The following is a 27,633-nucleotide window of genomic DNA, read 5'->3' as shown; positions in this document are numbered from 1 at the left end:
AAAATCTAAATCTTCATAAAATTATTTATTTTGATGCTTTATAAGTTCAAGCGTAGACATAGAAATTTCGTCAATTTTAAAACTCAATTTCAAATACATACAAATTGCATGATAAGACACAAATTGAAATATTTTACAGATATAGATCTACAAAAGTAAGTAATTAATAACAATAACAGAGAAAAAGTCCTATTCTTAGTAAATCTGGAGCTGCATCACCCATTCACCCTCAGTCCCAGGAATTTTGTAAGCTGTTGCTTACAGATATAATGATTTTTTTCCGCACAGTTTGCATTCAAAACGCCATACTTTCGTTTATATAATATGCAGTTCTTGGGATTTAGTTTCTGAGAGCTTGAAAATCTGTAATGAAGAAGAAAATATTTACATAAGGGAAAGGAAAATGAGAATGTAGAGATGGACAATGTTTTTCATTAAATGTAGAACTTTTAAAAGCATTTGAATGAGACAACATATTGAATCAATCCAGATATTTTTCATTCAATAACCACAATTTTCAAGATTTTATGGGACATTGTTTAAGAAACTCAATTATTCCCTCAATAATCAACAGTTTTGAGAACAGGGATTTTCCTTCTTGATGTTCTTTGATTTGCTTTACTTCTGCTTTGTTTAAAGGCATACTAGGTGGTTTAGTTTAGGAAAACAACTCAAGGTATACAATTTGTCATTCCATAAGGTTGCAAATTTCATGTTTATGAATGAAAATGAGATTCAAGTTTTACACATATGCAGAAGATAAGCTCACAATATTTGAAAAACAGGGACTACCCTGAGAATTTTGGATTCCACCCAAATAAAGAAAAGAACAGATACACAGCTTTATCTTGCTGGGATTGTGAATCAAGGACAGTGTATCTGAGCATGCAGACACACACTCCCACATCCATGTGATTGTCCCAAGGCAAACTGTCAAAACGGGCATGTCAGAAGTTCTCTAGTGGCACAAGAACACTGATTTTCATGTCACTTGAGCATACACTTGGATGCTCCACGTGAGACTAAAATTGCTATTCTGTTGCTCCTTGTCTGTAATCCAATGCACTATGCATGTTCCTCCTGCATGTTAGCTGTGCACACGAAGACCTAAGAATAAACTCAATTGCATGCAAGAAGGTACGTGAGTACCAGAAACTTACAGATCAGGGGAAAGAGCAGAGCCGTCTTCCCAAAACCAAGCATTGTGGTCTTTATTATAAGAGAGCCCAATCCAGTAAAAATATTGATGGTTGATCAGAAACCCCTGATTGGAAACAGGCAAACACATTACCTCATTTGCATCTACCCTGGGAATAGTTCATTTTTATGAAAATCCATGTCCCAGCATTACACTCAGTCTATCAATCTCACAAAGTAAGTAACTTTATAACTTCCAACTGAGAGAATGCAGTCCTACGGCTCAGTTTTCTCAGTCAGGAAGCCCATTCATTTCTGGAGGAAAAAACACTGCAAAATCTCATTACTGTAGATGAAAATAATTATAAAGGCAGTTAAACTTTTCATGGAAGACATTTTCACAGGTATCAGAAATCTCAGCCTCAAAATCTCCAAACATTATATGGAGGGATAAATCTCATGGGTAACCTAGTCACCCTATACTCAGCATAGTTCTGCATAAACTTAGAGAAATTTTCACTTTTTCCCTAAGAATTGGGCCACTTTTGAGAATATCCAATCTTGGTTCCACATTATATGGGAGACAGACGACATAAGCTGCATAAGTACCAAAGAAATTGAAAATTCAATTAAAGAAATAAAGTTGTAAGGTTGTTTAGTTGGGTCTCTAATTAAAATAAGTAAATGACATATTATTTTTTTCTTTTACTTCTCCTTGACAAGTTTCTTACATTTATCTGACATCTAAATTTTTATACCTTGGATGTAAATCTTTGAGGGAATTTATGGGGTTTTGTAATAATAGCTTCAAGGTAAAGGAAATTAATATGATATTTGTTCAAATATATCCTCCTAATTTTACCATCTGTTTAAAAACTTGAATCAAAGTATCAGCTTGCTTAAATATGATGTTTACCTAGATCAAAGAAAATATGGGAAACAGAGTTAAGTGCCTACCAGTTCATCTCTGCTTTCCAGCTGTAGTAGAGTGGAATTCTGAGAAGCACAGGCAACGCTGCTTTCTTTCCAAGATTTTTCTTCATTAGAAAGGAAATAACAGTTGCATCTGTACCCAATCCACTTTTCATGGCAAGAGCAGCAACCAGAGCCTAACAGAAAAAAAGAGCATAATTTATTTCATTTGTGTTTCAATAATTTAAATGGATCTTTATTCATTCTAAAACAACTTACTTATTTGTAAGTTTCTACAAATAATCTTTGAGCACCTACTATAGGCAATGGAGTGTATTATGTTTTATACAATTGATGCACACTCAATGGAATTTAATCATTCTTACACTAAGGAACAGTGGAATGAGAATGTCTTACAATTAGAAAGGGAACATTGTATTATTGTTTGTAGTTTCCAGCATGGCCCTCTGTATGTAAAACAAGAATCTTTTGTTTTCATGCTCTACCAACATTAAGGATTTTCAAAATCCTACCTTCCTGGGGTTCTGTAGTGGGTTCTGAGGAGAATGTTGGCGAAACAATTTGTTCAGTAAATGCTATAAAAAATGATTAGAAATATGTATAAATAGGCACCGATTTAAATGTATCTGTGAATGAACAGAATATTACAGATAGCAAATTATAATGTTTACTGCTAAATTGTTTAAACAAAATTTTGATATTTATGAAGATTTGCCTAGAAAAACTTACATTTTTTCAACAAAATTCCCAAAGTAAACACCAACAAAAGGCACATTATTCCTAAAATCCCAGAAATCAACCTCCATGGAGCAATCTGAAAGGCTGTAGAGAGAGAAAGGGATATAGCTAGGGCAAAGACTAAAAGAACAAACACAGAGGCTGAGATTTAGAAGCACAAACCAGTGAAAGAGACTCCAAAAGCTTCATGATCCACATAATGGACATATGGACATATGAAAGAATCATTTATTCATTAAGTCTTTGATTCAATAATCCTGCCAATGAAACATTAGCAAAGAAAAACATTCCATGAAGGGCTACAATCCATACCATAGATTTTATTTGGTGTACTTTGCTCTTCAGTGAGATTGTCCATAAATTTTCTCCTCTACCAACTCTGTCTCTAAAACACAGTCAAGGGGATTAATTATTCATTTTTGAATTGCCAAAGAAACTTAGAGATCTAGTGCAAAAGGAGAGCAACAACCTCCAAGTTCTCTGAAATGTTTGGGAAACCAATTTCTCAACAGAAACACAAGGTAGATGGTACGATACACATTACATAGATGAGAAAATTGAAGGTCCCAAAATGTTATTTTTTCTAGGTATCAAAGTTATTAAGTATCAGAATCGTCTCCAGAGCACACAGGGTGCATTTGGAACTCAGCAGTTGTGGAAAGAAAGCTATTAAGTGTCCAAGTCAGAAATCAAATGAGAATTCATTTAAGTGCAGAGTCTTTCATTAAACACACCCTAGCGCTACCACTGACTGTACCACTCTTTGCAAGTGTACCCTTCTGCTAATCCCAGTGCAGGACTGAGGACTGTGGAGCTGCTCATAGCTTTTTAGAACTGTTATAGGAAAAAAAGGAGAAAAGAACACTCTGGACTTGGTGCAATAAAAGGACTCATAATCAATGCGTGGTTCATACCTTGTCCAGCTAGGCTGATTTCACAGAATAAGATCATTATATTTACTCATGTACAAAATGATCAGGTCAGTCTTTTCTCTTACAATTCAAATTGAAGAAAAACAGCATTTACATTAACATTCTACAAAAGACTGATGTTACTAGTGACAACAGTAACAGTATGTCAACCTGGAAATCTCAGAAATCTTTTGATGGTACAACTTAAATAGCACATTTATTTCAAAATCCAACACTTTGAGTCATTGAATCATTTGCATTTGGCATTCTCTACTTATTTCCATGATAATTGTAATTGACCATATTATAGGTGAATTTGGTTCACATTCAGAATATAGAGGTGTTCTTATCAGAAGTCTTTTTTTAAACTTGTTAGGAGAGCTTCACAAAATAATTTCTAAGTTACTGAAAGAAGAATCAGGAAATTAAAATAAATGCAGAAAGCACTGACACACGTCAAACATAAAAATATCCACTGTTAATTAGGACTTTTTTAAAAAAAGCAAACAGTGCTATCCTTAAATTGTCCATACCCATGAGAGACCATTTTAAGTTATTTTTTTAACCTTTTAATTTTCTGAGTATTTCCACACATACCTGCCATGAGAAATGATGTCCCAAGGTCAAAAAGGAGAAGGCCGGATATGCACTTGTTGGAGAGGAGCAGGCTGTGTAACAGAGATGAGCTGGACGTTAAGGAATCCAAAAGTCCTCTATGAATACATTTAACATAGAAGAGAAAAAAAGGTGTATTTGAAGAGCGTTCTTGAATCAAATACTGGTAAGCCAAATCTGTATAGTAGGAGCACGAAGCAGCACAATCACTGGCTCTAAAATGTTCCGGGTACCACAAAACAGGAAATTCTCACTGTTCTACTGTAATGTCCTTTGATAAGAACAATAACAACAACAAAAAAAGGTTAGAGGGAGTTCCTTTAGTGTTTGAATATTGAACTTGACTTAAAAATCTATATTGAAAATGATGGACAAGCAGAAATTAAATTTACGAAGTGTAATAAAATTCTACAAAAATTTTCCTGTGCCAAATACAGTTTAAAGCACTTCACATATATTAACGCGCTTCTTTCTCAAATGGCTTTATAAGTAAGATACTATAAATATCCTCATTTTACTAATGATAAAATTGAGGTCTGGTACAGCTATGTAGAAGGCCTCTTAAGTTTGAAAGCCAGGCTGTCTTGCTTCGGAGCACACATGGAATATACTTCATAGAAAGCCCATCTCTCAATGATATAATTTACGTAGATTCTTATTTATTCTCTTTGCACAGAGTAGTTGGTCTTCCATATTTTTTCTATTTTCTATCCCTGTCTCAGGGATCCAGGGTGGGCAAAGATCAAAAAGGAAGAAACAGAGGGTCTTTGATTACTGTTGTATTATACATGAATACTCACAAATTGCACTCTAATGCTGCGTCAGTTAATATAAGCTGCGATGATATTCAGATGCTGTGATAAATGCAACAAACTGGTTTTGGCTTAACCATCAAGAATTTATTGGCTCACAGTTTTAGAAACTAGAAGCCTTGCTTCCTCCTGAGTTTGGTAGCACCCTGGCTGGCTGGCAATTCTTGGGTGCATTGGCTTTTCCGTCACATGGCAATGTCCTTTCCTTTGTCTTATGGGTTCTTTCCTTCTAGCTTCCAAGTCCTCCATGTGATCTCTCTCTATGTCTGAATTTCATCTGCTCATAAAGAACTCTAGTAATCTGGATTAAGCGAACTCATTCAGTTGGGCCACATCTTAGCTAAAATAACGTCTTCAAGTGGCCCTGTTTCCAATACGTTCCTCCCCACAAGAATGTGGGTCAAGACCAAGAACATGTCTAAATTAGGGCACATACTTCTATCTACCACAAATGCCAGCATTTCACAGCCTCACACACCTAGCTCTTAAGAACTTCTTTTAACACCTTATTGTCCAATGTTCGATATCATTAAGATCTTTTGAACATGACCTCAGCTGCTCTAGTAAAGTCTTATTTTTACTAAGATGTTAATAATTATACTCGTTTACTTTATCTCATTCAGATGATATATTATTACTTCAATTTATACTTTTTGTCTTCAGAGGGCAACATTAGTGGAGATTTCAAATGTGGGCTAGAAAGGCAGCCTTTGCAACAGGGATACTGATGTATGATTTAATGCCTTGAAATACCATCAACCATTCATCCACATTCAAAAATTGTTGTGGCTTTTTAAGAATTTTAATATTACCTTAGACGAAATTTTTTTTAAAACTGGGTTTTTCACTACTATCTCCCAAAACATTGCAGTTTAATTCCTCTATTTTCAAGAAGTCAAAAGATTTTCATCTTGTTTACCTGTCTGCATAACAGAGTTGATTGCATGCAATGATCAAAATTGCTAAAATCTAGAAACTTACCAGAAAATATGGACATAAAGTTTCCTTCATCCAGCTTTAGTGGAAGTCCAAATTGAGAAATATGATCATTGATTGACTTGAAGTCTATCCTGTCCTGGTTTTAATATTGGACAAAACTGAATCTGCAGAAAGCTGCCTAATGTTATCCATTTTGCCCCATGTAAACATAGGATTTGTTTTAATCTATTTGGGAGGATGAGACGAATGTGAGGTGTAGCAGAATATAGAATAGAGATTATTGCTACACTTTGAGCACTAATAAAATCACTTTCATTGGGAAATTATTCTAAGTTTTAAGAACTGCGCTTGGTGAGAAAGAAATAGTTCATTTTCTTTTTCATCTTAGTTCACTGACTCAGAAGTTAAAAGTAGGAAGACCATGTCCAACCCAAGAACTTGAGGATCAACTCACTATTAAGAGAGCCAAATCCATCTGTCTATCTCTTGGTCTCTCTATGTATGTGTACTTGTACATACACATAATTTTTATTCTGCCCATATCCGTCAGAATAATTGATGAACTCTGGCAGACTAAATTTCATATCTCTGTGCTTTAAGGTTATTTCTTCTCCTAGACTTCCAAAGGCCTTGCTTCTCTCATGTATTGCAGCCCAGAAGTGCTGCTGAGGCCTCAACCAATGAATTTCAGGATTTGGGGTAGTCAAGCAATCCCAGCCCTAACCTGGGGGATTCTGTGCTTTGTGTTTGCATCGTTTCCCAGAGTCACTCGAAATTGTTACACTCAATCTCCTACTCTGGATCCTAGAATAAAAACACCACTTTTACTGGATGCATTTCTTTCTCCATGAAAACACCCTCTTCAAATATTTGGTCCACATATTTCCCAAGTTAACTGCTTGCACTCCAAACTTTTCTTGGGTTCTGCTGTAAAGAACCCCAAGTAGAAATTATTCTGATGTTCAGTTTCAAGTCTATGAATTTGTTTTTGAAAATTATATATCCTTTCCAAAGATGCAGGAACTGTACTCTCATCACTCTTTACAAGATCTGTGATCCCTTAGAGACCACTGAATTTACCAAACTATTTCCTGGTATTTACTGCTTATCTAGTGCACCTATTCAAGGCAACTGATGACTTCAGTAACTAAAATGTCATTCACACCTCAACAAACACCTGGGGAAAGGAAGCTAAGGTCCACTTAAGATATGAACACTGTGGTCTTTTCACTGCCTGGAAATGTATAAGAAAACATTGCAGAACACAGTCATAGTATGCATTCCTATAACCGCAGTTTAAAAAATTAGTTTGTTTTCAGTATTTTGAAAATTCTTGCCTTCTGTGAGTAAAGAGGAAGTTGCTAGCATCAGACTGCAATTTACTATCTTTATTTTGTGGAGGTTAGGAGTCTTGGAGAAAGAAAAGAATGACAGTGACCTAGTGTGGTCTCTTTGTATACATGGCAATAACAGGACTATTAGCAAACATCACTAGTTTTTACTAACCAGAATTCTTATCCATGGAATGTTTTCAGCAGGACATTTTTTGCTGGGCTGTCTATGATTTTTATGGAAATCTATGGATTTTTGAGGCATGGCACCCTGAAAAATGTTGTACAGGTTATATAACCATCTAAGTATAAAATGGAAATGTGACCCCAAATCAATAGGCCAAGTCCTTGATTTTGAGGCTTGTTCTTCTAAAGCTTATGTATGTAGTGGAGAAGCACAGCCTACCTATAGGTATGCCTTAGAGTTACTCCAGAAGACCTCCTTTTTTGCTCAGATGTGGCTCATTCTTTCTAAGTCCAACTCTGCAAGTAAAATCATTTCCCTCCCGTTATGTGGAACTTGACATCCTCGGGTAAATGTCTCCCTGGCGGTGTAGGATATGACCTCCAGGGATGAGGCTGGCTCAACCATGATGTCTGATATAAAGGGGAAAAAAAAGTGCAATAAACAAGATGTTGTTGGCTGAGAGAATTCAATAGAGTTGAGAGGCTACTCTGGAGGTCATTCTTATGCAAGGTTCAGTTAGACATTGCTACCTACCATAACTTGCCAAATGCCAACCAAAACCATTCTAGTCAATCCTAAAGAACACTTAGAGCAATATGTAAGATTCTACAATGCTCCCATGCTGTAGGGTAACTTTCCAGAAACCTACAACTTCCAGATGGGTCCTTGGTACAGATTAGTTCTGAATCCTAGAGGGACCAGCCTCTCCAGAGCATCAGCTAGATTCATCTCCCTACCCCTTATTATTGGCAACATCTGCAACATGAGAAAATTAAAATTGGCATGTCCCAAATAGGCCTGATGAGTGAGAGAAAGATTCAAGGTGATAGTGGAGTTATGCAGAGAAGGTAGGGTTTAACAAATGAGTAAGATGTTGACTCATTAGTCTCCAGTATCTTAGAGCAGCTAGAAGGAAAAACCTAAAATGGTGGAACTGTAGCCTAGACCAAAGTCTGAAATCTGTTATACAACTAATTGTTGCAATGTGCTTTGAAATTAATTGCTTTTTTGTATCTGCATTTGTTTTTACAAAAAAGGAAGAAAAGTCAATTGTGATGATAAGGAAGTGTTTATTTCTTCTAGCTTCCAATGTTCTGCAGCAGCTAGAAGGAAAAATCTGAGATGATGGTATGGTAGCTGATGTGGTCAGGTTCGTGTGGCAACTTGGCCATGTGGTGGTATCTGTTTGTCTGGTTGAGCAAGTGCTGGCCTGTTCGTTGCTATGAGGACGTTTCATAGAATTAAATCATGATCACGTAGGCTGCATCCACAGCTGATTCCATTTGTAATCATCCAAGGGGAGTGTCTTCTGCATTGAGTGATGCTTTATCTAATCACTGGAAGCCTTTAAAGGAGGATTCAGAAGAGACATGGTCTCTTCCTTTTTCAGCTGGCCAGCCTGCCCTGTGGAGTGCATCCAGAACCCCTATCGGAGTTGACAGCTTCACAACCTGCCCTACAGATATAGGACAGGTTCCCATGGTTATGTGAGACATTTTTATAAATTTTAGATTTATGGATATTTCCTGTTGATTCTGTTTCTCTAGAGAACCCTATCTAATACAATAGCCCATGACAACGGTGGGATCTGTTCTGTAACAATTTGAGGAACAGTGCTTTGAAAACTACTGCTTTTTTCTTTCTTTGCCTTGTATATATGTTATATTATAAAACAAAAGAGTTAAAAGTATGGAGATGTTTTATGACCAAATCAACTCCTTTTGTGTAAGTGATGTAGACTCTGACATCATTTAGAGATCCCATTTGTTAATTAGTTAATCTGGGCCAAAGTGTGTTGTAGATAGTCGCAAGTGTGATCTGGTTTCTAATGAAGCAAAACGTTGACAGTCGAGTTGCTGTAATTCTCAGAATTCCAGTATTTCCATTAGAGAGGAGAAATTAATCAGTATTTTCTTAAACCAGATTTCCCACAACTTCCTTTGGGAGGCAATGAAAAATATGTGAAAATTAAGCAAAACACTCTGAACGTGTTTCATTGGATACAGTTTGGTACAAATGACCTGGTTATTACTGAGGGGCAGAGATGACCACCTGGTTGCTTTAATCCAAGTAATGAAATATTGGACAATGGAAAGATGCTCATTTTTAATTCCTATTCAACACACTGTATTGATTTAATCTCTGATTTGTCAGTCAAAATCTTTACAGTTCTATTTTGGACTTTGTATATCATCTTGTTGTTTTCCTGAGTGTGGTATCATTTGACAGTTGCTATTTTAACTGTTACAAATTCACTCGGGGCTATTGAACCGGAAACATTAATAAAAGAAAGCCTCCTCTTTTTACACCACTTCAACTTAAAAGTACCAAGAGAATTGGTTCCCGCCAAAAGATTCAAAAAATAAACCAATACTAAAACCAAAGCAGCAACCAACTCAGCATCTGATTCATAAAAGTTTACTCAGGGTCAAATGCAAGACACAGGACAGTGTGAAAGATTTGGGTATCATTAAATCATTCTGGGCACTTGACACAGCCTAATATTTAAGTTATAAAGTGAAATGTCTGTACATAAAAAGAAGTGTTCAAAAATGGTGATACAATTTTATTTTGAATAAAACACTGACATTTCCAGTTGTTTAGAGTAAGGAGAGGCTTTAAAACTAGAGTGCTGAAAAAATATAACTTGTTCAAAATTTTCTAATTTCAACCCCTAACGTAACTATCTTCTAATTAATAAGTCAGCACATCGTAGGAGACTTAAGCGAGGTGTTAGAACCTCATGAAAGCTGTAGAGCTTGTCTGCAGCTCCAACTTGTCAACTCCTCTGTGGCTGGAAACAGTTTTTCTGTGGTGAGCTGCTGGGCACGCCTTAAGGGATTTCATTCTGAAATAACAAATAAAGTGGACAAAGTGCTCACTTCTTGTAGTCTAAATCATAAGCAGTTTTACTAAGTATCATGGAATATTGCCAAGTCTCTTTCTTGGCCTTTGTGCAAAAATAATTCTGCAAAGCTCTATGATCCGGAATCTTCTGATAAAACCTGGGGTTAAAGGAAAAGAGACAGGAGAGGAAAAGGGATTCTCTAAGAACAGTAAGAAATGTCAGTACCTAAAGAGGAGATTAAGAAATAGATTAGTGATCTTTTGTTAAAGAATCCATCTTTTAACTTTCTGGCAAAACACTCATCCAGTGGGTACCAGTGGATTTACACCTTTCCAAGCTCTAATAAGCTAAAATAAACTGAAAATAAAGCATCATAGAAAGGATTATTGATAAAACGTTAAAATTTGTTTCACAATTCGTTTGTAGAGAAGTGGTCTATGATTGGTTGTATGAATACTTTTCCATAAAATTTAACATAACTTCTGTGTTTACTGTATGCCAAGCTTTGTGTCAAATATTTTGTATGCATTATTTTATTTAATCTTCAACCATCTATAACTGGCAAAAATGCTTCCTAAATGTCATAGTTGTGGACACAGAGGTACATGAGGAGACGTACTCAAATTCCCTTTGTTACCAGTGGCTGAGTTGAGAGTCTTACTAATTTCTCAATTTAGGATAGTTCAAAATGTTGAGTCATTTTGAATAATTCTAGGAAAATCATGTTATTTAGCCACAATTATCCAGGAATTTTAGTCTCTGTTGAGGTTAGATATGTAAATATCCACAAATGGATTAGATATGTATTTATTAAGTAATAAAAAATTTATTTAAATGTATACTCATAAACAAATATGTGCATGCACACCCACTTGGCTATGTTCAGTCTGATTTTTCTGGTGGAGGCAAAATCCAGATTTAAGTAGATAATGAAAAATATATTGCCACCATTGTCTCATATAATGTAGAATATGTTTTAAAGTTTTGGCATGTCTTTACATATATGCTTTATTTCCTGTTTTCTCTCTTTCCATGTTGCCTTTTGTGAAGCCCAATTTAATTTTAAAAACTCATCAGTCTGTATATGCAATTATCTGTTTCTGAATTTTGTGATACTTCAGGATATTAAATAATTTACTTGAAGAGGACATGAGCATGAATGTAGAGGGCCCTTTATGGAATTACTTCCCTCTGTTTGAAGATAAATTACACCTTGCTCTTTCTGTTACATAGGGCATGTGGTTTGCATATGGGAAAGCGAGTAAGGGAAGGAGAGAAGAGAAATCTTTACATGAAACATATAAGTTTAACATAGACATTATCATTTTACTTCAGTGTCTAAAGTATCTTTACTTTGTACTACATATAAATATTTACAATGGTCTAGGCATACACTAAGGGGTAGAATGGTGCTAATAAGTGGTATATTTTATTTTAAGATCTTTGCTTAGTGAAAAGATTAGAAAATTAGAATACAAGGTTATTAATAATATAAGTTTATACGACATGATCTGAGGCAATCAAGTTAGGTATTGTAAGTCTGTTTCAGGAGATGAAGTAGAAAATATAAATTATGCCTTGTTTGAGAAAATTTTTCTATGTCATGCTAAATGATTTTATTTTATCTTGCTATCTTTGGATAGTCAACAATTTTTTACATAATGTACTCTAAGTTTTTTAAGTTATTTCCTTAATATGAGATGTTCCTGATTATAGAACGCTTTAAAGTGCAGAAAATTGAAACAGAAACAGAAATGGCCTGCATTCTATTTACTTTTTTTTCCTTTGGTTGTCTCCACTGCTTCTGACAATATTGAGAATTCTCCGCTTGGGGAAGTTGAATTTTCCCCCTCTCTCACCTTTCCTCCAAGGGGATGTTGCAAATACTTTTTTATTCACTGTTCAAATCTCCTTTTTAAAATTTATTTATGAAACATAACCACATACAAACAAAACATTCTTACCATACAATCATTCCATTCTTGTTATATAATCAGTAACTCACAATATCATTATGTAGCTGTATATTCATCATCATGATAATTTCTTAGAACATTTGCAGCAATTCAGAAAAACAAATTAAAAGAAAACAGAAAAAAATTCATATATAACATACCCCTTACCCTTCTCTTTCATTGATCAATAGCATTTCAATCTGCTAAATTCATTTTAAATTTGTTCCCCCTATTATTTATTTATTTTTAATCCATATGTTTTATTCATCTGTCGATAAGGTAGATGAAAGGAGAATTAGACACAAGGTTTTCACAACCACACGGTCACAATGCGAAAGCTATATCATCATACGACTATCTTCAAGAAACATGGCTATTGGAACACAGCTCTACATTTTCAGACAGTTCCCTCCAGTCTCTCCATTACACTTTAACTAAACAGGTGGTATCTATTTAATGTGTAAGTATAGCCTCCAGGATAAACACTGACACTTTTAATTTTACTCATTTCTCTCTTCCCCCTTTTGGTTGATAAGGTTTTCTCAATCCCTTGATGCTGAGTCCCAGCTCATTCTAGGATTTCTGTCCCACATTGCCAGGAAGGTCCACCCCCCTGGGAGTCATGTCCCACGTAGAGAGGGGAGAGCAGTGAGTTTGCTTGTCATGTTGGCTGAGAGAGAGGCCACATCTGAACAAAAGAAGGGGTTCTCTTGGGGGTGGCTTTTAGGCCTAATTTTAAGTAGACTGAGCCTATCCTTTGTGGGTTTAAGTTTCATATGAATAAACCCCAAGATTGGGGGCTCAGCTTATTGCTTTGGTTGGCCCCACTGCTTGCGAGAATATCAGGAATTCTCCTCTTGGGGAAGTTGAATTTTCCCCCTTTCTCACCATTCCCCCAAGGGGACTTTGCAATACTTTTTTATTCACTGTTCAAATCACTCTGGAATTTATTGGGGCATCACTTTGGACAAACCTACAAAATCTCATGCCATACTCAAGGTTCCATGTACTTATGGTTTTCAATTAAGCTGTCCATATAAGTTATATTAGGAAATGCACTAGTCAAAATATGAATTTTGCACCAAATAAACATTTTTTGCTTTAGTCTCAAAGTTTTAAATTATTAATTACCAACTATTTACTTTTAAATGAAATATTTAATTATTTACTCCCAGCTCTTTTCAATGCAGTTGATTCTCTTACTCTTGCAAAGAACTGAGTTTTGATTGTCATTTGTTCCACTATGGAAAACTGAAAGTGTTGATTAACACATGGGGGACATCCAAGAAGAGTAAAAAATATTTTCTACCTTTAGTCATGTATTTAAAATTATATTTCAAATGTTTTGAAACAGCCATTAGTTAATCTGAATTATTTTCGCTCCTCCTCTTCAATACCCTATAGAAAACAGAATAGTATTTCCCCTTGTAATTATAAGATTTTGATGGATGCAAGTGAAGTGGAAAAGTTGCTAATATCTGATGCATCAAAAACAATATTTTTGGAAAGAAATCACTATTTTAAAGATATTTTGTAATTAAGCTGCTAAGATTTTACTACTCTTACAAAACCAAGCATCAAAAATTCTTTGAAAATACAATACAGTTTCAAAGAATTTCAAAAATTCTTTGAAAATACAATACAGAAAATACAATACAATCGTGGAAATGATCATCCGTTGTCTGCTCTGGACTGGGCACCCTTCCAGGTGCTGGGATACTGGGTTCTCAGCAGAGACAAAGGTGGCCACCTTTGTGCTATTTTAACTCCATTGCAGGAGTCTGGTGGTAAGAACATGCATGTGTAAAATAGTTTGTCAGGTGGATTAAGAGGCAAGGAGAAATAGAAAACACAGGAGGGGAATTGAAAGAGCTGGGATAGGTATGATGTATACTAATAAAATTTTAAATGGGGCTGTGAGGGAAGGCCTCACAGTGAAAATGATATTTCAACAAAGCTCTAAAGGTGGTGTAACCACAGATGAGGTCACAATTATTCATGTGTCAGTTTATTTTTAGTAGAACCCAAATGGTTACTTAGAAATGTAGAATCTGATCTTAGAAATACTTCTCTATACTAAATCTACATATACAAATATAAAATGACCAACATTCTGTTAAGAATCCTAAATTATCCTATATTTACTAGAGAATGTCACATAGAATGTTCTTTCAGTCTATTTACAAAAGTAGATAAAGATACGTACTTTTAATCAGAAATCTCCAATATCTGCCCTTAAGGTTCTTAGGGAAGAATATGCCCAGCTGTTTTCTGAGGCTTCACACTAACTGCTTACCACTTATAAGAGATAAATAGGAATGATTGACAGAGGATTAAATAAAACCCCACAGATGATTTATTTATAAACTTTTCTCAGTTATTATTCTTTAGTAAGCTATAAGAGCAGACAACATCCTCATGAGCAGCACAAAGGAGGAGCCAAAATCAAGATTAGGTTGCATTCAGGAGTCTTGCCTACAAGAACAGTAAAGGACTGTTTAGCCTATCCATGTCTAAAACACCAAGAAGGAAAAGTTTTTTATACTTTAACCCCCTACCTGCCTCTCAGAATCAGACAGAGTCATGTGCCTCTAATTGAGGTCAATCATCCCTTTCAGCGAAGGGTCAGGTTAATTATCCTTTTCCTGATGGAATTGCTCAACCAGAATATAGGAGTCACCATTTTAGCACTTAATAGAATCCTGGAAACAAGAGAGTGGCTGCAAAGCAAGGGGAATCTTTTGTACAGGATAAAAACTGGGCAGTGCTCCCAATCTCTTGGCTGGATTAAAGCAGAAACATAGATCCACAGGAGCAAAGCTAAGGGAAGAGTGGCCTGTCTCACATGATTGGACACCAAAATGCTTCCAATAGTGTGCCAGTTTGGTTGTGTGCAGCGTTCTTCCATCTTGGTGAGCTTTGCTTGGGGAGTATGTGGGGCGATGCGAGCGGTGTCTTTGGTGGCTGCATCTTGTGGGTTACCCTACAGGCTGGTAGGAACAACATTGCACTTAGCTTAAGTTATTCATAGCATCCACCATGAAATAACTAAACCTCACTAGGCTGTTTGCATACCATTAACAGAATCAACTAATGGCAGAATTGAGTTCCTAATTTACAATTTCATCTTCCAAATCCTACTCACTCTCATCTTTTTATCTTTTAAAGCCAAAAAATTGTTATTCAAATACAGTTTAGGCAGAGTTGTCAGTAAATAACATACAATCCAGAGGTGTTATACTTAAGGCTAGTGGTGCCCTCCCATTTACCTCTTTCCCTGTGTTTACCTGTATAAAACCCAAATGTTGCTACCTTTAAAAATAGAAAATAATGTAGTTAGATCATCCAAAATCCATTCTAAATCCCAAATACAACCAAGCCATCTTCTCATGTCCAGATTCTGATAGATTTTTTTCTGCACCATGTCAATCAAGTGAAATATGTTATTTTTGATAGACTGAATGGAATCCTAAAAGGAACCAGAATCCATAAATCTGTGAACATAAGACATAGGATATGATTTACTGCCTTTGCATCTCTGACCCCAAACATTGATGTTCAGTAGCACAATTCAGTGAAAGCTGAATTTCAGTTTTCACTTTTACTGACTTGTGAATAAATTGGTAATTGATGAATATATGGGGTAGAATATTACAAAATGGCCCCCAAAAAATGTCAACTCCTTTTATGCATAGTTTTGTGTAGTTCCCTCACTCACTCACTGAATCTCCTCTGTGTCTGGGACCTGCTTTGAACAATAGAATGTGGTGGATGTGATGTTTCTCAAGTTCCATAACCTAGGCCTTAAGGGTCCCAGGAGCTGTTGCTCTGTTGAAGACCAGAGCTGCCCTGTAAAGCACTGTGGATTCTCCTGCTGGAGAGGTCACACTGAGAGAGAGGCCCTGGAAGAGGAGCTGACCAAGAAGGGAGCAGTTCTATGAGGATGAAAGTTCATGCGGAGACAAACCCAGTCTTGAAGCCAACCCAGCTTGATATAAAAGTTGATATCATGGATGCTGCAGTCCAATTTGCAGTTGCATGATAAGCCCAGGCAACACTACATGGAATGGTTAGGGAGCTATCACAGCTGAGCACCACCCTGCCAACCTCCAGAAACAGTAAAAATTATAAATGATTGTGGTTTTATGCCATTAAATTTGGGGTGTTTTGGTACACCGTGACAAATTACGTAAATACAAGGAGAAAAGCATGTAGGTATACATCTTTTAAGTTTAAATGAATGTTTTATTCTGGAAACATATGAACCATAAAGCCAAAAAAAATTTAAATATCCAGAAAATTCAAGTGTATAAGTTATCTTAGTCTGAGTAGAGATGTTTTGACAAATGATACATTCTAACCTGCATCTTTCAACTTTAAATTTATATATAGTTTTCCTAAATCAGTTTTCATACAGGAATGTGAAAAGTTGTTTTGTAGCCCTATTAGAACTTATTTGGATAAATTGCAAGTATTTCTCATTTATTGAAATTAACACTTGTTTCTTCATCATAAGTAGTGCTAAGAAGGAAATTATTGCCCTAAGTGCTTATATCAAAAAGAAGAAAGAACAAAAATCGAGAAACTGTTCACTTGGAAGAATGAGAGAAAGAACACAAACTAAGCCCAAAACAAGCAAAAGGAAGGGAATAACAAAGATTAGAGCATAAATAAATGAAAATGAGTACACGAAAATACAGAAAATCAAACATAACCACTAATTTGTTCTATGAGAAATCAATAATATTGATGGACCCTTAGCATGGTGGATGAAAAGAAGAGAAAGGATGCAAATAAACAAAATCAGAAATGGAAGAGGAGACATAACCACTGACCCCACAGAAATAAAGAAGGTAATGAGAGGATATTATGAACAACTTCATTCTAAAAACTAGACAATGTAGACGAAATGGACAACTTCCTAGAAAGGAATGAACAACCAACATTTACTTAAGAAGAAGTAGATGACTTCAACAAAACAATCACAAGTAAAGAAATTTAATCAGTCAGTGAGAAGCTCCCAAAAAAGAATAGTCCAGGACCAGATGGCTTCACATGTGAGTTCAACTAAACATTCAAGAAAGAATTGGTACCCATCCAACTCAAACTCTTCAAAAAAATTGAAGAGGAGGGAAGGCTACCTAACTCATTCTATGAAGCCAACATCACCCTCATACCAAAGACAAAGATACTACAAGAAAAGAAAATTACAGAACAATCTTTCTAATGCATATAGATGCAAAAATCCTCAACAAAAATTCTTGCAAATCAAATGCAGCAGCACATTAAAAGAATTATACACCATGACCAAATAGGATTTATCACAGGTTTGCAAGGATGATTCAACATAAGAAAATCAATTAATGTAATACACCATGTCAACAAATCAAAGCAGATAAACCACATGATCATCTTGATTGATACAGAAAAGGTATTTGACAAAATTCCGCATCCTTTCTTGTTGAAAACACTTCAAAGGATAGGAATAGAAAGGAACTTCCTTAACATGATAAAGGAAATAAATGAACAACCCTCAGCTAACATCATCTTCTATGGGGAAAAACCGAAAACTTTCCCCCTAAGATTAGGGACAAGACAAGGATTTCCACTGTCACTGATGTTATTCAACACTGTATTGGAAGTTCTAGCCAGAGCAATTAGACAAGAAAAAGAGATGCAAGGAATCAAAATTGGAAAGGAAGAAGTAAAACTCTCACTGTTTGCAGATGATATGATACTGTATGTCAAAAACCCAGAAAAATCCACAGCAAAACTTCTAGAGCTAATAAATGAATACAGCAAAGTGGCAGGCTACTAAATCAACACTCAAAAATCAGAACTTTTTCTATACACTGGTAATGAGCAAGATGAGGGGGAAATCAAGAAAAAATTCATTTACAATTGCAACCAAAAGAATAAAATACTTAGGAATAAATTTAACTAAAGATGCAAAAGACCTATACAAAGAAAACTACAGGAAATGACTAAAAGAAATCACAGAAGACCTAAATAAATGGAAGGGTATGCCATGTTCATGGATTGAAAGACTAAATATAGTTAAGATGTCATTTCTATCTAAATTGATTTATAGATTCAATGCAATACCTGTTAAAATCCCCAAAACTTACTTTTCAGAAATAGAAAACAATAGCCAAATTTATTGGAAGGGCAGGGTGCTCCAAATAATTAAAAATATCCTGAGGAAGAAAAATGAATTTGGAAGTCTCTCATTACCTGACTTTAAGGTATATTATGAAGCTACAGTGGTCAAGACAGCCTGGTACTGTCATAAAGATAGATATACTCACCCACGGAATCAAATAGAGTGTTCTAATACAGACCCTCTCATCTGTGAACAACTGATCTTTGATAAGGCAGTCAAGCCAACTCACCGGGGGCAGAACAGTCTCTTCAATAAATGGTGCTTGGAAAACTGGATATCCACATACAAAAGAATGAAAGAGGATCCATAGCTCAAACCCTACACAAAAACTAACTTAAAATGGATCAAAGACTAAATAATATATATAAGGCCATAAAACTTTTAGAAGAAAATGTAGGGAAGTATCTTATAAAACTTGTATTAGGATGCAGTTTCCTAGATCTTACCCCCAAAATATGAGCATTGAAGAAAGAAATCGATAAATGGGAATTCCTCAAAATTAAACACTTTGGTGTATCAAATAATTTTGTCAAGAAAGCATACACAATTGGAAGCAACATTTGGAAACAACATATCAGATAAGGGTCTAGTATCCAGAATACACAAAGAGATTGTTCAACTCAACAACAACAAAAAAGACAAACAATCCAATTAAAAAATGGGCAAAAAACATGAAGACACTTCTCAGAAGAGGAAATGCAAATGGCTAAAAGGCACATGAAAAGATGCTCAACTTCCCTGGCTATAAGGGAAATACAAATCAAAACCACAATGAGATATCATTTCACACCCACCAGAATGGCCATTATCAATAAAAAAGAAAACGACAAGCACTGGATGGGTTGTGGGGAAAGAGGCACACTTATCCACTGTTGATGGGAATGTAAAATGGTATAACTGCCGTGGAAGGCAGTACGGTGGTTCCTCAGAAAGCTAAGTATAGAATTGCCATATGATCCAGCAATACCATTGCTAGGTGTCTATTCAGAGGACATGAGGGCAAGGACACAAACGGATGTTTTCCCACTGATGTTTGTAGTAGTATTATTTACAATTGCCAAGAGATGGAAACAGCCCAGATGTCCATCAACAGATGAGTGACTAAACTAGCTGTGGTATATAAATATGATGGAATATTATGCAGCTGCAAGACAGAATATAGTCATGAAGTATGTAACAATGTGGATGGACCTTGAGGACATTATGCTGAGTGAGATTAGCCAGAAACAAAAGGACAAATGCTGTATGGTCTCACTGATATGAATTAACATTAATGAATGAACTTGGAGAATTTCAGCTAAGAATAGAACACATTAGGAGATAGAAATAGGGTAGATACTGAGTAATTGTAGCTGAAGGGACACAGACTGTGCAATAGAATTGATTGTAAAAATTCAGAAATGGATAGCATAATACTACCTGATTGTAGCACAATAATGTGAATGAAGCTGAATGTGAGAACAATAGAGGCAGAAGGGCTGGGGGCACATATGAAACCAGAAGGAAAGATAAATGGTAAAGATTGAGATGGTATAATCTAGGAATGCCTAGAGTGTACAATGATAGTGACTAAATGTACAAATTAATACAATGGTTTTGCATGAGGAAGAACAAAGAAATGTCAACATAGCAGGGCGTAGAAATATTTTAAACATATTTTAAAACTTCAATGTCTTTGTGAGACTAAAGCAAAAAATGTTTATTTGGTACAAAATTTATATTTTGACTAGTGCGTTTCCTAAAATAACTTATATGGACTGCTTAATTGAACACCATAAGTACATGAAACCTTGAATAGGGCATGTGATTTTGTAAGTTTATCCAGTGTGAAGCCCAGATAAATCCCAGAGTGATTTGAACAGTGAATAAAGAACTATTAGCAAAGTCCCCTTGGAGGAATGGCGCGAAAAGGGGAAAATTCAACTTCTCCACTTGGAGAATTCCTGATACTCTCGCAAGCAGTGGGGACAACCAAGTCAAAAGACTGAGGCCTCAATTTTGGAGTTTCTTCATATGAAACTTATCCCCACAAAGGACTGGCTAATCCTACTTAAAATTAGGCCTAAGAATCACCCCCAGGGAACCTCTTTTGTTGCTCAGATGAGGCCACACTCTCTCTCAGCCAACACCGAAAGTGAATTCACTGCCTTCCCTGCTCTACATGTGACATGTCTCCCAGGAGTGTAACCTTTCCTGGCAATGTGGGACATGAATTCTAGAATGAGATGGGACTCAGCATCAAGGGATTGAGAAAACCTTCTTGACTGAAAGGGGGAAGAGAGAAATGAGACAAAGTGTCAGTGGTTGAGAGATTTCAAACAGAGTTGAGAGGTTATCCTGGAGGTTATAATATAGATTATCCTTTTTAGTTTAAAGTGTATTAAAGAAGCTAGAGGGAACTGCCTGAAAAGTAGAGATGTGTTCTAGTAGCCATGTTTCTTGAAGATGATTTTATTATGATATAACTTTCACAAAGTGACCGTGTGATTGTGAAAACCTTGTGTCTGATGCTACTTTTATCTACAGTATGGACAGATGAATAAAAAATATGATTAAAAATGGATTAAAAATAAAAAAATAAATAATTAGAGGAAAATGTTAAAATAAATTGGGTAGATGAAAATACTAGTGCTCGATGGGGGGAGAAGGTATGGTATATATGAGTTTTTTTCTTTTTTCTTTTTATTTGTTTTTCTGGTGTGATACATATGTTCTAAGAAATGATCACGGCAATGAATAAATGACTTACAATATCACCACATAGTTGTGTATTCATTGCCATGATCACGATCAACTGTGTGGTGAGTATGTAAGCCATTGATTGTATACCAGCTATGGAATGTTCATATGCTAAGTATGTTCACATTGATATGTTGTTTTGTTTCGTTAATAAAAATTTAAAAAGAAACAATAAATTTTGTACTAAAACAAAATAAACAAAATTTTCATAAAGTTCTTTATTTGAGTATAAGCAAGTGTAGGCACAGATATTTCATCAATTTTAAAACATATGATTTCAAAGATTTATGAATTTTATGATAACACACGAAATAAATATTTTTACAGATCCCAGTAGATAATCATTAACAGAAGAGAAGACATACTACTCTCGGTTCCTCTGAACCTGCATTGCTTCTACCACCCAGAACCATTTAAATAACACTTATATGAGCTGTTGTTTACAGATGTACCGCTTTTTTTCCACACAGTTTTCATCCAAAACACCTCGGTTTGAACTATATGACATGCAGCTTCCTGGGTTTGAAGTTAGATCGAATGAAAATCTGTAAGGAAGAAGATAATGTGAACATAAGGGGAGAGATAATGTAAACGATTGGGAATGTTTCTTTTATCAAACGATAGAACTTTTATAAGCATGGTTGAATGAGATATTAATATACAGCATCAAACATTCATTATTTTTCTTTCGATAACCACAGTATTCCAGGTTTCAGAACACATTGTTACAGAAAATTTAGTTATTTCCCCAATAATCTGTAGTCTCGAGATCAGGAACTTTAATTGTTTTTGGTGGTTTTGTTTATGGTTTTAATGTATGATATACTGCATTCTATCTTGTTTTAAGATTTTTGGTTGATTTAGTCTAGCAAACCGAATAACAGCATAAAATCTGTTATTATATGAGATTGCAAATTCCACGAACATGACATTCGATGGTTAAACATATACAGAAGAGAAGCCTGGGATATTTGAAACATTGTGAGTATGCTGAGAATTTGGGGCTCCTGCAGATTAAATAAATAAAGGAATGCATACACTGCTTTTTCTGTACTGCCAGAACTTTGAAATCATAGTGGATGTGCGAGCACGTGGGCTTGCACAGATGCATCTGTGTGTTAATCCCAAAGGAAAATGAGATAATGGGTATACCAAAAGTACTTTACGAGCACAAGAACACTAACTTCATGTCACTTGAGCATAAACTCTAATGCCCTGGGTGAGGCTATAAGTGTTATTCTGTTGCACTTACTCTCTTTTCTCATGCCTGAGGCACATTCCCTTTGCTCCTCAATGCTAACTGCAACATCAGGTCTAAAGTTAATTTCATGCAAAAAAAAAAAAGAAAAAAAGACATACGAATGACAGATATTTACAGATTAGAAGAGGGGGTGGAGGCATCTTCCCATAACCAGGCGCCTCTGGCATCATTGTAAGAGAGCCCAATCCAGTAAGAATATCGAAGAAAACTTGCAAAACCCTGATTGGAAACAGAAACAAACAGATTAATGTAATTTGAATTGATCCTGGGAACAGTGTACTTTTAAGAACGTCAATGTCCCAGTATCACACCCAGACTATCAATCACACAAACTAAAAGCACTGTAAACTTCTAACTTAAAGTACATAATCACATGTCCCGTATTTGTCATTTATCAGTCAACTCATTCATGGAGAAGAAAACACTACATAATTTCATTCTGATCACAGGGAATCAGAAATCCCAGCCTCAAAACCTCCCAAAGGAACATTATCTTACGGGATGAATTTCATGGGTTTAACCTTCACAAACAGCATTCAACACTGTTTCTGTATATATCTGGAACACCTTCCCTTTTTCATAAGAAGTGGGCAATTTTTGTGGTCGTAGCCTCCATATTTACCCTACATTGTATCTCAGAGAGTTGGTAACAGCTGCATATTGACTAAGCAATTTGTAAATTCAATTAAAAGGAACAAGAATGACAAAACTGTTTTGTTGATTCTTTGATTTAAATGAGTATAATTCTACTTTGAATTCTCCCTCAAAGGTTTTTTGCAATTTACCTGACATCTTGGTTTTATCCCAGTGATATAAATCTTTGCGGAATTTTATGTGGGTTTTGTAGTAATTGTTTCAAGGTACAGGGAATGAATATGCATTTGCTCAATTATGCCATCCGTTTACTATCTGATTATTAAGAACTTGATCCAAATTATTCAGTTTACTTAGATATTATATTTTCCCAAAGAACATGTGGGAAACAGCAGTAAGTACAGACCAGTTCATCTCTGCTTTTCAGTTGAAGTAGGCTAGAATTCTGAGAAGCACAGAAATCTCTACTTTCTGTCCAAGATTTGTATTCATCAGATACGAAGTAACAATTGCACAGGTACCCAATCCACTTTTCTCTGCAAGAACAGCAGTCAGCGCCTGAGGGGGGTGGGTAGGGTGGCAGAATACAACATGATTGATTACATTGGAGATTTAAGAATTTTTCACTGCTCATTTCTTATTCAAAAACATTTGTTTTTTATTCATTTTTTTCAACAAATAATCTTTGATAATGTACTTTAGATGTTATTTTCAGTTGCTATATATCTGAATCAGACAGACATGATCTTTTTCTTCATGGGGATTGTATTCTAGAAATAGAACTGAAGTATATTAAATGGTAATTTGATAAGTATACAAACGAAATTCAGTATGTCAAAATAGCAGGTAGCAAAGCATGGGATGGCAAGAGATTATAAGAAATGCATTTGTCTAGGAGACCTAAAGCTGAACTCCACCATATAAAAAGGAATTAACTGGATAAAGAGATTTAAAGGAAGAGATCATTTCAGCATATATTCTGAGACAGCAAAGAATACCGTGCACTGGCAGAATTACAGGATATGTTTTGAATTTTTGTTTTTCAAAAATGAAGACAAATGAAACAATTAATTTGAAGTCTGGTATATAGTTAAACTGTGATAGTGTCTACAACATTTCTTATCTTCAGTAACAGAAGACATGAAGCAAGGTAGAAACTCAAATACTTGCAAAATGAATGGCATTAAGGCTGTAGGGATAAGATATGAATGAAATGCTATATGATCACAGAAGAGTGTCAGAAAATGTGGGACTCATTTGCGGAAAATATATTAAAAAATTGGACTTTGAGCTGAGACTGCCTGGGTGTGTATGGTTTAGCATTGCAGAACTCTGTGCACTATATTCTGAGGCATAAATACCAGCAGATGAGAAGGAAGAAAGAGAAGAAAGTATGGGCTATGAATAAATACCTACCTTCCTGGAGTTCTAGGGTGGGTCCTGGAGGCAATGTGGATTGAATGTTTTCTTTCATATAGACTATACGGAATGATTAGAAATTTAGGTAGTTAGGTTAAGTGTATCTATAAAACTTTACACATAAATAAAATATAACCTTCATTAAGAAATTATTTAGGCACAGTTTTGATCCTAGTAAAGATTTACAAATTTTACAAATAACTTACAAATTTTAAACAAAATTCCCAAAGTGACCATCAACGAAAGGCACATTGCTCCTAATGTCCCAGAAATCAAACTCCATGGAGCGATCTGAGAAGCTGTAAAAAAAAAGATAATGGGCAAAAATTTAACGAACAAACATAGGGATTGAGTTCTTAAAGTAGAAACCAGTGAAAAAGCCAAGAACTTTGCAGATACATCTTATGTATATATGATGAAATCTTTTGTTCTCCAGGTCTTTGATTTGATAACGCAGTTATCAGATCAATGAGCCACTGAACCATTCAGGATCCCAATCAATGCCATAATTTTGATTGGGTATGCTTTATTCTTCAAGAGCTTATCCATATTTTTTCTTCCTTAAAAGCTCTGTTTCCAGAATACTAGTAAAGACGATGTACTATTTATTTTTAAATGGACAAAGAAACTTATCAATCTCATGTTGAAAGAGAAAAATTGGCTGTGCTTTATGGGATTATATGATTGATATTTTCTTTTATTCTCTCAACAAAATCACAAGGTAGGTAGTATGATTCTTATTAGATTCATGAAAAAATTGCAGGTGCAAGAAGAGTGTTATTTTCTCAAGGCATCAAAGCTAGTAATTATCCAAGTCAGAAATCAAATTCAAATTTGTCTAAGTTGTCTTTCATTTAACATATTCTACTATTATTACTCAGTAACACTATTTGAGAATGTTCCTTGCTAATCTCAATGCAAGCTCAGGTTTGAAAAATGTCTTAAATGCTCATTGCTGTATAGAGACATTATAGGAAAGAGAAGAGATAGGAGCATCATGGACCTGGTGGGATGAGAGGTTCTACATCCAATGCATGGGCAATAATTTACCAAGCTTCATACATTTCACAGAACAAGAATATTACATCTGCTCATACCCCACTTACCTGTTTATGCAACTTTGAGCCCAAAACAGTGTAATTTTAGGAAACACTTCATTACATCAGGGCATTCCCAGTAAGTAATCTGAATGGTTTTTGGATGACACAACTCAACTGTAAGTTTTTTACAGAACACTTTTAAGCATGTGTCATGCATGTTTAGCACTTTCCAATTAGTTCTATTCTGCAATTATGTTGATCATAACAAACAAGGTAAATTAGAGACTTTTATTCATTCACAATATAGAGATATACATATCAGAAGGTACTCTTTAAACCTGTAAGAGAAGCTACAGAAATTATTTCTAAATTCCCAGATGAAGAATCAAAGCATTAAAAGCAGAAAATGCTTCCACATGGCAAGAATAAAAATATCCCTATTTCTCTCAATGAACTGCCCTGATGTTAGCCAGACCCTTACGTACTTTTTTGGTTATTTATTTTTATTTTTAAAAATGTTCTGATTGGGGTTGCACATACCTGCCATGAGAAATGATGTTCCAAAGTTGATTCAGGAAAAGTCTGATGAGTGCTTGAAGTGCGGTACTGGACGTCCGAGCTTAGCTAGTAGGTAAGGTATTCGAAAGTTGCATATGAAGAAATTTAGATAAAGAAAAAAATTGTGTTCTTAATAATGTGTTGAATCATCTATTGGTGAGTCACATATGTATATGATGAGGAAGAAGCAGTACAATTACTGGCTTCTAAAATGTTCTGGGTAACAAAATACAGGAAATTCTCTGTGTACTTTTGTAATAGGAACACTCTGATTGGCACAGAAGGTGAGAGGGAGTTTCTTTAATGTTTGAACCTCAAAGTCTTTTAAAACTATATTGAAAAATATGGAAAAAGGATGGACAAACAAAAGAAAGGTAAATTTACTGTGTGCAATAAAATTTTAGACATAATTTCCCTCTTTTCATAATTGTAAATTTAATTGAGTATTTACCGCATCCCAAACACAATGTAAAGCACTTTACATATATTAACTCATTTATTTCTCAAAATAGCTCCATATAGAAGATACTATGGACAACTTCATAAGGAAGGTACTATGGATACCTAATGATAAAACTGAGGCAGAGAAGGGGGAGGTCATTTGCCCAAGTTCACTAGATTTGAACCCAAGCAATCTTGCTCCAGGGCACACAGGCAGTATATTTCATCCCAAGCCCAACTCTCTGTCTGTATTTACATAGATTTTCATTTCTTCTCTGCCTGGAGGAGCTGTTCTGTTTGTCATTTTGTGTTTCCCATTCCTGCCTCATTAACCCATCCAAGGCAGGCAAAATTCAAATGGGTAGAACCAGAGTGTCCTCACTTTACTGTTACACACACACACACACACACACACACACACTCAACTCGTGCTGTAAACATGCCTCAGCTGATAAACGCTTACATTGTCAGTGACATACTAGCAGTAGCCTTAAAAGCTTCCTTTAAGCTTCAATGTTCCATTTCCTTAGAGTCTTTTGAACTTGATCACAGCTCTTCTCATAAACCTTGTTTTATTTATTACAATTGTTTACTGTACTATCTTACTCAGATAAAGTACTGATATTTTAATTTACATCTTTTTGTTTTCATAAGAGGATTCTAGTGAGGATTTCAAATGTGGGGTGAAAAGGTAGACTAGCATCTTTGCAGCAGGGGTCTTAATCTATGATTTAGCATCTAGAAATAGAATCAACCCTTCAGCCTCATTTAAAGATGATGCCAAAATAAGTCTTGGTTTTTTTTTTTTAAGGCTTTCTAATATTATTCTAATGAACATTTTTTAAACATGGACTTGTTATCCAAGCAACAAACAAACAAAAAGAAATCAAATGGTGGCTTGATTTTTCAGTTTCCAAGAAGTCAAAAGTTTTCCATCTTATTTGTCTGCATTTTGTGCATAGAGTCATTTTCATTCAACCAGCAATATGGCTGAAATCTAGAACTTTATTCA

At 35.3% G+C, this 27,633-nt stretch overlaps 2 protein-coding genes across 8 annotated transcripts in view; both read right to left on the bottom strand.

Moving 5' to 3' along the window:
- Positions 1 to 26,391, bottom strand: part of LOC143691496 (natural killer cells antigen CD94-like) — a 66,402-nt gene extending 40,011 nt beyond the window's left edge. Inside the window, exons 1-6 of one of the 4 annotated variants that reach the window (XM_077170023.1) lie at positions 26,163 to 26,391; positions 24,789 to 24,881; positions 24,580 to 24,642; positions 23,570 to 23,721; positions 22,685 to 22,788; positions 21,512 to 21,853 (exon numbers count right to left, since the gene is read on the bottom strand). In XM_077170023.1, coding sequence (XP_077026138.1) covers positions 21,733 to 21,853; positions 22,685 to 22,788; positions 23,570 to 23,721; positions 24,580 to 24,642; positions 24,789 to 24,881; positions 26,163 to 26,169 — 540 coding nt within the window. In that variant the 5' untranslated portion in view covers positions 26,170 to 26,391 and the 3' untranslated portion in view covers positions 21,512 to 21,732. Of the gene's footprint in view, positions 1 to 21,511; positions 21,854 to 22,684; positions 22,789 to 23,569; positions 23,722 to 24,579; positions 24,643 to 24,788; positions 24,882 to 26,162 lie in introns of those variants that run through there. The other 3 variants (XM_077170025.1, XM_077170024.1, XM_077170026.1) reach the window with 3 other exon arrangements.
- On the bottom strand, positions 18 to 4,583 carry LOC143691494 (natural killer cells antigen CD94-like). Of its 4 annotated transcripts, XM_077170017.1 has the most exons (7): positions 4,317 to 4,583; positions 3,121 to 3,193; positions 2,800 to 2,892; positions 2,583 to 2,645; positions 2,095 to 2,246; positions 1,161 to 1,264; positions 18 to 363 (listed from the first exon to the last, which is right to left on the bottom strand). In XM_077170017.1, exons 2-7 carry the CDS (start codon positions 3,164 to 3,166, stop codon positions 216 to 218), a joined length of 606 nt encoding a protein of 201 aa, XP_077026132.1. In that variant the 5' UTR covers positions 3,167 to 3,193; positions 4,317 to 4,583; the 3' UTR covers positions 18 to 215. The 4 variants fall into 4 exon arrangements, with proteins under 4 accessions (XP_077026132.1, XP_077026134.1, XP_077026133.1 ...); XM_077170019.1 differs by lacking the exon at positions 2,800 to 2,892; XM_077170018.1 differs by lacking the exon at positions 3,121 to 3,193.
- Positions 26,392 to 27,633: the final 1,242 nt, after the last annotated feature.

The sequence above is a fragment of the Tamandua tetradactyla genome, chromosome 7 (assembly GCF_023851605.1).
Source record: "Tamandua tetradactyla isolate mTamTet1 chromosome 7, mTamTet1.pri, whole genome shotgun sequence".
Lineage (NCBI taxonomy): Eukaryota > Metazoa > Chordata > Mammalia > Pilosa > Myrmecophagidae > Tamandua > Tamandua tetradactyla.
Note: the sequence above shows the minus strand (reverse complement) of the source record. Positions and strands in the feature narration are given on the sequence as shown.